Genomic DNA, 11,388 nt, shown 5'->3' on the forward strand with positions numbered 1-11,388 from the left:
GTAAATTTAAAGAAGTGTATGATTGATTTTAAAATTGTTACCTCAGTGGAGATGAGTTGTCACCCACTATATCAAATAAATTAATATAAAAAAAGCATAAAACAAAAGACCTAATAAGAAATTTCAAGAACCACTCATCTTCATCAACTTTCAGAGGAAAGCAGTGGGTATTTCGTCTTCTTCTAGGGTTTGGAAGAGAGTGGGTCAGTGGTTGCCGGCAGTCAACCAACATCAAGAAATATTTTCCTATTCTTTTAGTTTTTTTTACACCTATTTTTTTTCTTGAGTTCTCTCTCACTTTTTTTTTTTTTTTTTACACTTTTTGAAGAGGAAGATGCTGATTCTGATGAGACTGAGGAAGAGGGTGTTAATGGATATAAATCAGGTTCAAGTGGCTTTGAGAGTGATGGAAACTTGAGTGAAGAGTCTGATGATGACCTTTAGATTAAAAGTTAAAACTAACAACCACGTTCAGGCTATTAAATAGGCTAATAGGCAAAATATTCAATCTTCAAATGCTTTTGTTTTGTCATGGATAGTCATGAAGTTCAATCTTCAATGTTTTGTTAGGAATTTTCTTCTTTCTAATATGAAATTATGAACAATATTTTGGTTTAATATTCAAATTTAGTTGATATTTGGATGGAGACTAATTTTTAAATGGTGATCTATGGTTAATGTTCAGACTTAGTTGATATTTGATAATTATCTAGACTTAGTTGACTATTGATATTTGGATGGAGACTAATTTTTTTGTTGAGATTCAAATCCACAAACTGGTTTTATAGACCAGGCTGACCAGCTCCTATCCATTAGGAATTGAGTCAGATTTGTTTATATAATATTCTTATACATCAAATAAATTAGATTGGAACCCTATATGTAAAATAACAATATCTAGAATTTGGCACCTTGCTTCACTCGGGCTAGCGCCTTTTTGGCACCTTGTCGCCTCGGGCAATACAAGGCCTTGGCGCCTTAAGGGCATCTTTCGCCTTTGACTGCCTTGTAGTGAAGTATGAACACATCGAAAACTTCCAAAACAGAACCAACTATTACTTTCCGACCTTCGAGACAAATTACAGAATGAAATATACAATGCAGTATGTCACAAAATTGTGTATTACACCATTCACTTTTACACTAAAAATCTCTTTCCATAGACTACAAAATTGGAATATGCTACAAAGCTTCTTCATTGAAGAATCACTAGCTACTCCTTTGAGTGGTTTGTTTCACGTCCTTTGCCTGCTGGAAGAATTGAAACCAATTTTGCGCTTCCTGGATGTTTCTACTTCAACTATCTCTTTTAGTTTCTCCAACGCTGACACAGTGAAATGAATAGTGAGACTTATTATTAGCAAACACCTAATGCCATTCTATTTTAACGAAAGTAAAAGCATTTTTGAACATTCAAGATGAAAACACCCAGTCAAGATCTCACAAACTATATCTCCATTATAAATCAGCTTTCACAGATGCAAGGGATAAAAAGAAAATAATATTGGAAAAGGTGTAATTAATCACTAAGCTTGTTAATTATCTTTTCCCAGAATGGAAAAAAAAATTGTGGCAAATGATATAAAGAAAAGACAATACAGAGATATCAAGAATTATGAATTTTTTTTTGTTAATTGGTAATTACACATGCACCTAATGCATCTTGAATCCACAACACTTTGTGCTTACATGGAGAAGAGATGCCATTTGAGCTACAGCTCATTGGATCAATAATTGTTGATTGTGTTGTCTAATCTTGAAAACTTATCAGAAAGTTGTCTAATCTTAAAGATCATTCAAGTGAAATCAATTGCATTTGTGACTCCCAATGCCAGGGTCTATTTAATCTGCTTTTAAGATAATTGGTAAATAAAGAATTACCAGATGTATAAATAATGCGAAGTGACTCAATCGAATCGGAAGGAATAGCGTAATCAGGACAAGATTGAATATCAGCTTTTTGTAACAGCTTCTTGAAGCGCTTAATCTGAAACAAGGGAACATGAGTTCATAATTTGCAAAAATCACATAGATCAACTGTTGAACAAGTATACAATCACAGAATCACTCTTATAACATTCAGGCTGATGCTTTACAATTATTAGAACAAATTGCAAATGTATTCTGTAATTATTTAACCAAGGTAGAACTAGCCTTGCTACTTGCTAGACATGCTTTACAGTTCAACATATTGGGGAACTGGATAGCATCAAACATGCCCCAAACTCTCAGGGACCAACTGATGCAACAGTGCTGTCATTAAATGACTGTTTCCTTTATCCCTTCCACCCCCCCCCCCCCCCAACCTCTCTTCTTTTCAGAAACAAAGATTCAAAAGAATCACATGTAAGCATATTTTGGATGTAATTCAACCTTCTTCGTTTTTTTTTTTTTTTTCCTTCTTGTTTGCAATATATACTAGAATTGGGTAATAGCATCAAATTAGGGGTCCATACATGAACAATACATACCCCGGTAAAATTTAACCTTATTATTAATTTGCATGATTAGTGAGACATGTCTTGAACAATTCAATCAAGTGATCTTGCACTCAGCTAGGCGGTAAATATAGCCAAATAACCCACCCTGGCCCACTCAGCATAAAATCATAGGGCCTGACAGATCTGAGCCACAATTTAGTTGGCCTGGGCAGAACTCACACCCTCAATCAGTTTGAAAAGCCAAGTATACCCATTCATGGAGTAACTGGCATTATATGGGCATAAATTCATCCAGTTTAATGGCCTAGGCTCAGTTGAAAGAAAGTAGGTTGAGATCAAGCTGGCATAAGATTGAACTGGTGGTGCGGACACCAAGATGCACCAAGATTAGTGCTAATTTGAATTTTAAATTTTGAAATTTTATTGATGTAATTTTATTTTGATTGAGGATCTTGTGGGATTGTGTTTTATGGTTGAATTACTTTTCTTATTGATGCACTCAATGAAAGCCTATTAAAAATAGCTTCCAATAAAATGTATGACAGACTTTGATGAATAAAATTTTGAATTGGAAAATTCCCAATAGCTGGCTGCTGATTCCAAGCAAACCCCTAAGGTCAGAATCTTGGGTTATCATTTTCTTTTATTTCATTTCTCCCCTTTATCCCCCATTTGATATTGTCCTGTATCAAGTGGTCTACCCATATGTTGAACTTGCAGCTAAGGTATACATTATTGGCCTCTTTTGATGAGAGAGATGAACAAGAGGCTTTGAGAAAACTAGCGTTGGATTGACACTAGTCCATCAGAGTTGAAACCTTGGACTTGGAAATAGGCAGGACCACGAAAATAAATAATAATATTAGTTCTTGGTGACATATATTCCAAACCTATTCTCTTATGACCATAGAATACTTGTCAGTTAGGAACACCACCAAGTGGACATACCTCATCCTTATGCAGCAATGTGAAGCAAGACCCAGTCTGGCCTGCTCTTGCTGTCCGACCAACCCGATGAATAAATCTCTTTACGTATGCGGGCAGGTCATAATTAATGACGTTTCTAACCCCTTCAACATCCATTCCATGAGCCATCGCATTAGAGGAAACAAGTACTTGTATCTTCCCTTCCCGGAATGCCTTCAATGTCTTACTGCAGCACAAAATCAGATTTTCATTACATGTTAGATAACCTCATAAACCGTGTAATAAAACAAATTAAAGCCATCAGCACATGAAATTTTTTATTGCACTAACCTATCAGAAATTTTTTAAAAAAAAATTATAGCATTAGGAAAAAGAAAGGGAAAAAGTTGAGCTTTTATGCCCTTAAGGTAGACATGAATAAGGCCTATGACAGGGTAGATTGGAACTTCCTACATGCAGTTCTACTGACCATGAATTTTAGCCCAAGTTTGATTAATTTGATCCAAGAATGTGTGACAACTATCAACTGCACTCTACTCATCAATGGAAGCCCCCCACAATATTTCAAACACAGCAGAGGTCTTAGACAGGGGGGCCCCCTTTCCCCTTATATTTTTCTAATGTGTGCTAATATCCTCTCAGTTGCTCTTATGCAAGCTGAACTTCAAAAGAGCATTAAAGGAATTAAATTAGGGAATCAAGGCTGCTCTTTCACTCATCTATTTTTGCTGATGATTCCCTGTTTTTCTTCCAATAAAAACTCCTGTAGTAACCTTAAAAGAATCATTGATTGGTACTGTGATATCTCTGGACAATGCATTAACTATCATAAATCTGATCTATATTGCTCTCCAAACATGCCTGAGGAGGAACAAGTGTCCCTGTCTCAACACCTCCAAGTTAATCTTGTTCAGACTCCAAGTAAAAACCTGGGTCTCAATTTCAAGTTCAGAGGAAGAAGAGTTGCTGACTTTCAAGACTTGATTGTCAGATTTCAGTCTAAATTACAAAGCTGGAAGGCCAAACTTCTGTCCCAAGCTGGCAGAACTACTCTTATTTCTTCTATACTGCAAGCCATGCCCCTTTACACCTTTTCCTGCTTTAGAGTCCCTTAAACTGTTTGTAAGAAGTTAGACTCCCTCAGCAGAGCTTTTTGGTGGGGTCATGAACCCCACCTAAAGAAACTCCATCTTATTAATTGTAATACAATTTGTCAACCCAAAAAGGAAGGAGGCCTTGGCTAAAAGAATTTTAGCCTCTTGAACCAAGCAATGCTTGCTAAACAATATTACTTATCAAAAAAAAAAAACAATATTGGAGAATTATCCAACACCCCAATTCACTTTTAGACAAAGCCCTTAAAGGAAAATACTTTCCCAATGGTCATATCCAAGACTACAGGCCCAAACCTCATCACTCATGGACCTGGAGAAACATTGCGGGAAAGCACAACCCCATTCTTCAACAAGGAAGATGGCTAGGGGAATGCTAAAGATAACCCTTTGAACCACCCATCTTGGTCACTCAATTATTCTAAAAACTTGGCACAAGGGAATCATAACATCCATGTTGTTGCTGACCTGATTAATAGCTCATCCCATAGTTGGAAGTTTGACACTGTCAGGTCTCTATACCAGCAACCCACTTGCAATGAAATTTTGCACATTCCTCTACCTAACACAGAAGGGGGAAGGGACAAAGTCTTGTGGAAAGACTCCATCTCTGGAGAATTCCAAGTTAATAAAACTTATGAGTTGCTGCATAAGAACTTTATGGCTGACAATCCGACAGGTACAAGACAACTAGACATTCACAGCAGTGTTTGGAATGTCTTATGGAAAGTGAAGCTACCATTAAAAATCCTCACTTTTATATGGAAACTTCTCCATGATTGTCTTCCTGTTAAGTTAATAGTAGAGGTATTCCTCCTATTGAGGTATGCCCCATGTACAATGGTGAAACAGAATCTGCATCACATCTTTTCCTCTATTCTACTTTGGCCAGGGCTGTGTGGCATGGTTCGAATATTTCCATTAAAACTACCAACCTCAACCAAATCTTGGTTGGTCGATGGCTTGCAAGATATACTTTGGAAAACAAAAAAGTTGGATCGGGAGAACTTGAACACCTTACAAGCTTTATTTACAACCTTATGGATAATCTGGAATCACAGAAACCAGGTCATACATGAAGGCAAATGCCCTAGTCCCATTGAGATAATACTAACCTCTCAAAATCTTCTTTGCAGATATCAAGATGCTTTTAACACAGTTCAAGCAACAAATCTACGGTCTAAACAACCCAAAGAATTTAATGTGGATACTAGAGGTTGGCAATTACTTGTAAAAATTGGAAGCCAAAGGGACCGACAGACCAGAAGGAGCAGTTATGCTTTTGAAACATTAAATACGGAATGAAGAAAAGAAATTTAGAGGATGCAATAGTAATGGTTTTGGCACCCCCACTAACAGCAGCCAAGGAAGCACTGGAGGGAGCTCTTTTGCAAGCTAAAGAACTGGGCTTTCGTCATATCATAGTGCTCACAAGATGCAAATATGTGGTGCAAGTTTGCAACAACAAAAGAAAACCTTTTTGGCAGGATCTGGCAATGCTTACAGACCTGAAAGCTTTGCAGTAGCAAGGGATGAAATTTAGCATAATGTTAGTTCCTAGAGTTATTTTGTCTGCTGTTGATGATATGTCCTCTTTAGCTACCAAAAATACCTATCCACTGTAACTGGGTACACCCAGAATTTTGTAATGCTCCATACTAATGTACTTATGACCCTAATGTATCTATGATCTTTATGTCATTAATATTATCAAAAAAACTAGGAAACAAGAATCCAAAGGTAGGACTTGTTCTAAAGGCACAGATAACCAGTGTTTTTGGAGAAAGAAATGGTACACAAACAGACTCATTCAGCTCACAACTATGGATTACCCATAGATGAAATGCAAACATCAGTCTGCATGGGCAGTCGGCCTGGTGGAGCTCCCATCCCATTAGAGGCTCAAATGACAACTCAATGGATGTTTTCAGCTAATGGATTATCCTTCAGTTATAAGCCACTTAGCCATGGCAGCCAAAATAGGCATAACTGACAGTGAAAATATTTCTAATAAATCAAAGCACTCTCAAAGCTCAGACTTCTTAAATTTTCCCACAACTTCCAAAATAGTGAAACTGAAAATTTCATTACAAAATGGGGAATTAAATTGAGATTTTTAGTTCCCATCATCTGGACACCCTTCATTCATTCTTGCCACGTGTTTTTATGCTTATCAGCAGGAACCACTATACAGCTAAAGTTTTTTTCTTTTTTTCCCTCCTGTCTAGGAAGAATCAAGTAGTTTAACATGAATGCCATTAACAAGTTAAACCAGAAATTACCTTCTTACAGATTGATGTTGAAGACTTGAATACTCCTTGATCTTGATTTGTAGATCACCAAAAAAATTTAGTAAGGTGCATAGACGATGAGTTGATTCCACAGAAGATGTGAAAACGATGCACTTCTCTCCTCCTAAATTTTGCAGAAGGGCAGCCAAATACAATGGTTTGAGTTTTGATTCACAAATCTGTAAACAAGAGATGAAAATTTGAAATTACAGAGAGCAATGAGGTTCCCATTAAACATCAATTAACGACAGTAATCAGAATCTAATTCCTAGATTTTGAGTGTACAGAGCATATAAACGTAACCATGTCTTAGGGGTGCTATTGATCAAAATTTTCTAATAAGCGCCAAAAGATATCATGGCGACCAGCTCAAAACACAGCCCAAATTGACACACACAAACTTTCAAAGTTCTTTCAAAATTATAAAATTTGACCAGATGTTTCTTCAGTAAATTTTTTTTTTTTTATTGGTAACTACACTCACACCCGGTGATTCTTGAACCCCCAAGTCACAATCTCACCCTTCTCCTTGCTATTACAAGGGGAGGAAGTGTCATTTGATACTTTATGATCACAGTATAAGGTTATATAAAATTTGCTACTTTATGTTTGGTTTTTGAATTTATATTCTTAAAAATCGAATCTAGGCAAGTGATTTTGTCTTAAGTCTTGAATTTAAAAACAATAAAAAGTATCCAAGATTCCTCCTTTCAAAGATAAAAAGACAGGAAAGTTATACCAAAACTGAGATTTGATTATTTGACAGTTTCCAGTGTCAAAGTACCTTTGATGATTAAAAAACAATACCCAATCAAGGTTTATGTGCCTGAAAGTTAATCAAAATTCTCAAACAGAACAAATTGCCAACAACAAAACTGAAGCTAAAATTTTCCTTTAGTGGAGAACACCATGAAAGTATGCTTTTAATTATGAAGAACTTTTAGACAAGTGAAAAACATAATTGTCATGTTTGATTTTAGCACAGGATGAATAACTTTTTCAACTTGAAAAGTAGTCTTAAATGCAATAAGTGAGATTGCTTTTAGAACTTGAAACAGTATAAGAATTATGCTTCCAAAATCAAACATTACCAGTACAGTTACGATGGCATACCAATTTGTAGGATTCTAATTGTTCTGGAAGCTTATAACGATTTTGCCCAGTTGTCAAAAATAAAGGGTGATGCAGATCAAGCTGAGCAAGCTTGCTTGGATCTCGGGTCAGTGTTGCAGACACGACCATCTTCACAAGCCTGGGTGAAGGTTTACCCTTAAACCCCCTCTCAAAACCACTGCAACAACTAATATATCAATACATCATTTGATATAGTTTTCATCTTTAATATAATATTAAACAAGCTAATCTTGAGACAAATAAATCTCTAAAATGAATCCTCCATTGGAGGGTGAGAATACCTCATCTGTTTGCTCATTAATAGAATAAAATTTTCATTTTCATCCTGTAAAAGGTCCTCTTTTGAGCATGGTTTTGAATATTGCTAGTGGTCCCTATTTATGAGTAATGGATACAATTATTCCCAATACAGATATGATTATAGGGGTGAAGCCAAGAGTTTTCTTCAGGTATAGTAATGGGTACAATGATTCCCGATACAGATGGATATGGGTATAATAAACATAGGTATTAGAAGGAACAAAGATGGGCAACATGGCACACAAAATGATTGTAAAAGTTTGTGTTAATATGCCTTGGCCAGATGTGCCAAATGAAGTCTTTTGAGTTTTTTCTTCTTACCCTCCTTGGGATTATGGCTTAGCTGAGTAGAGTAGCCTGTTAGCAGGCCACAAAATTTCTCTCAGAAAAACCTGTATTGAGATAAAGCTATGTATATAACAGATTGCATAGAATATTCCTAAGAAATTTTCCACCACATTGACCTTCCTAATTGTTTTAGTGGCAAAATGTTGCTAAAATATTTTCTTTAACTCTTCATTTTCCAAAAAATTACAGCCCTCTGACAAGTGTGGGTCTCAGTATGGCTACATTAGTTATAAAGCAATGATATGCAATTAGAACGCTAAAAATAAAGGACAAATAACTAGAATTGAAACCAGCAGAAATGTTGTATTAACATATGATAATATCTCCATAGGATGCTGTAAAGGTTTAAAGCCAACTTCACATCAACATTCCAGAATCCCGGATTATCTTGAACATTAGATACAAAGGTTGCATTTGGCATTGGCTTAAAAAGCCAACTTTTTTTCCTATTCAGCTTATTTTTGCTACTATTCATGAGTCTCATTGCAGTTTTTGCTACTATTCATGGGTCCTGCTGTACTATTTCAGCTACTTTTTAACTTTATCTACAGTACTTTTAGTAAAAAGTTTTCAGTTATAGCTAAATAAGTTGTTTCCAAACAGACTATAATGTGATATAGACATAAATAAATAGTAAATTGAAAAATAAAATTAGAATTAAATTAGTATAAAAAATTAATTAAAGCATTATATTTAGGAGTTTTCACATCAACCAACACCAATACCAATGATCTTCTCAGAATTTTCTTAACACTTCAAACCATGGATGTACCTCACCACCAAGATCACAATGTAGTTCATTGAAATAAAATGAAAAGGGAGGTAAATGAAAATAGAACTCACCATCTCCGTCTGGTCTTTAAAGAATTAAATGAAAATGGAAGAAAATTTGAAGCATGAGGGTAGAAACTTTCATCACTAGAGTGAGCCAATTGAAGCACAGTGGGTAGCCAAGACTGGTATGCTTCCCCGAGTAATCGATCAGTTTCATCAACAACCTGAAACAATTTAACTTGTCAACATTTGTTTTAGCAAATGAAGAAACGACCGAAAATAGGAGTAAAGCGCATTTGAAGTTACATAGAATAACCACAAGTTCAATACTTAAGTTGAATTTATCGTCTCATCTACAAGCAATCATGCCCAAAAAACACCACTAGATTTACTAGACTGAATGGAGTTGGCAGTCAATTGATATAATAGTGCAGGTACTCCACTAACCACTAAGACAACTGGTGCTCATCAACAGGTCTAGAACACAAACACACACACACACACACACACACACACATTATAGATATGACAACTTGACATCTCTAAATCCTAGATGAATTAAACACTCTCCAGAAATCAAAACGGTTAAATACTGTCATAAATTGAAGCTACATATCAGTTTTAAATCACTCTCAACACTTGATTTTTTAATAAATTTTTCATTCACATGATAACTGGTCTATTCAAAATACAAACTCTGAGACTGCCATTTGAAATATCAAATATGAAAAACCTCATCAAAAAGTTTAGTCAAACTGAATTCTAAAAAAATATAACATACATAACAATACACACAAAAAAATGAGCTACTTACAAGATAACAGAGATGTTCAAGGGTAAAGCCCTTGGTGTTGTTAATATGATCCATTAGCCTTCCAGGAGTTGCGACCAATATGTCCACCGAACTTTGTAACTCAGGTGAAAATTCCTCTGGGTCATAACAGATGCCCGCCTCAAGCTTAGGCCTCTTGATAAGCTCAGCAATTTCATCAGCTATAGAAGATTGACCGATTGCCAAACCAACAGACAAGCCCACTGCTGGTGCAATGGAAGCAAAAACCTCCTTAACCTGAACCACAGAGAAAGTCATATATATATTTCAAGAAATGGATTTAATTTTGCAAAACACCCAAATGAATTTTTTATTTTTATTTTTTGAATAAACTTTTCTAAACAAGAGCCTCCTACGGGCAATTGACCCCATCTGCCAGAACCAGTTGCCAAGTAATCCAAAGGCATTCACCCCTGACGGGCTTAGCAAACACCCAAATGAATTATTTTATTTTTTGAATAAACCTTTTTAAACAAGAGTCCCTTACGGGCAACTGACCCCACCTGCGAGAACCAGTTGCCAGGTAATCCAAAGGCAGGCATTCACCCCTGACGAGCTTAGCAAACACCCAAAATAACATACAGGTAATTCATCCAATTTTTAATCTACTTGTTTAATTTAGAATTAGAAAATAAAAATGGTAAAACACACAGGAAGGCAATGAAATCAAAAAACCTGAATGGCTAAGTCACGATTAGGCAAGACAACTAAAGCACGTAGACATTTAATGGCACGATTTGAAAGCGCTTGGACAATTGGTAAAGCATAGGCTAAAGTTTTGCCACTTCCAGTGGGTGATTGAATGCAAAGATCTCGTTGAAAAGCACCAGGCCCAACTGTCTCTTGCCAAACTCCAACTTGCACTGGGTAGAGAGAAGATATGTCCATATTCTCCAAACCCACCTTCAATCTTACATATATACAAACATACAACTGATAAATGCTGAGTATCACACAAAACAAGTATTGGGTTTGGCTTAAAAAAGAGAGAGAGAAGTATGTACCTGGGATCAAGAGAAGGAAGCAGATGAAGAGGGCAGTGCTCAAAGAGACTGACATCAACAGGGCTTCTCATCCATGGCAGCACAGCCTTGGTTTTTGGCTTTTCTCCCATATTCTCCTTCAGCTTCTTCTTCGGCTTCAGCTTCAGCTTCAGCTTCTTCAACTTCTTCAATAAACCCTTTAAACCCCACCAGAGAAAGAGAAAAGCGTTTCAACAAAATGGGCTC

General features: G+C 36.1%; 1 protein-coding gene across 1 annotated transcript; it reads right to left on the reverse strand.

Annotated features, from left to right (window-relative positions):
• Window positions 1–1,041: 1,041 nt before the first annotated feature.
• LOC142633935 (DEAD-box ATP-dependent RNA helicase 1) lies at window positions 1,042–11,388 on the reverse strand. Its single transcript, XM_075808194.1, has 9 exons — window positions 11,164–11,388; window positions 10,835–11,069; window positions 10,142–10,396; window positions 9,397–9,551; window positions 7,885–8,062; window positions 6,763–6,950; window positions 3,390–3,594; window positions 1,882–1,987; window positions 1,042–1,324 (listed from the first exon to the last, which is right to left on the reverse strand). The coding sequence occupies exons 1-9, from the start codon at window positions 11,271–11,273 to the stop codon at window positions 1,236–1,238; spliced, it is 1,521 nt and encodes a 506-aa protein (XP_075664309.1). The 5' UTR covers window positions 11,274–11,388; the 3' UTR covers window positions 1,042–1,235.

The sequence above is a fragment of the Castanea sativa genome, chromosome 5, assembly GCF_040712315.1.
Source record: "Castanea sativa cultivar Marrone di Chiusa Pesio chromosome 5, ASM4071231v1".
Lineage (NCBI taxonomy): Eukaryota > Viridiplantae > Streptophyta > Magnoliopsida > Fagales > Fagaceae > Castanea > Castanea sativa.

What these genes read in the sequence shown, in the direction of transcription:
- LOC142633935 (XM_075808194.1), bottom strand. Translation starts at nt 11,273, where the DNA reads ATGGGAGAAAAGCCAAAAACCAAGGCTGTGCTGCCATGGATGAGAAGC. An exon ending in AATTAGAATCCTACAAATTG is followed by an intron (nt 6,951 to 7,884) that starts GTATGCCATCGT and finishes TCTTGTTTACAG; the next exon opens with ATTTGTGAATCAAAACTCAA. An exon ending in TCGCATTATTTATACATCTG is followed by an intron (nt 1,325 to 1,881) that starts GTAATTCTTTAT and finishes TCACTGTGTCAG; the next exon opens with CGTTGGAGAAACTAAAAGAG.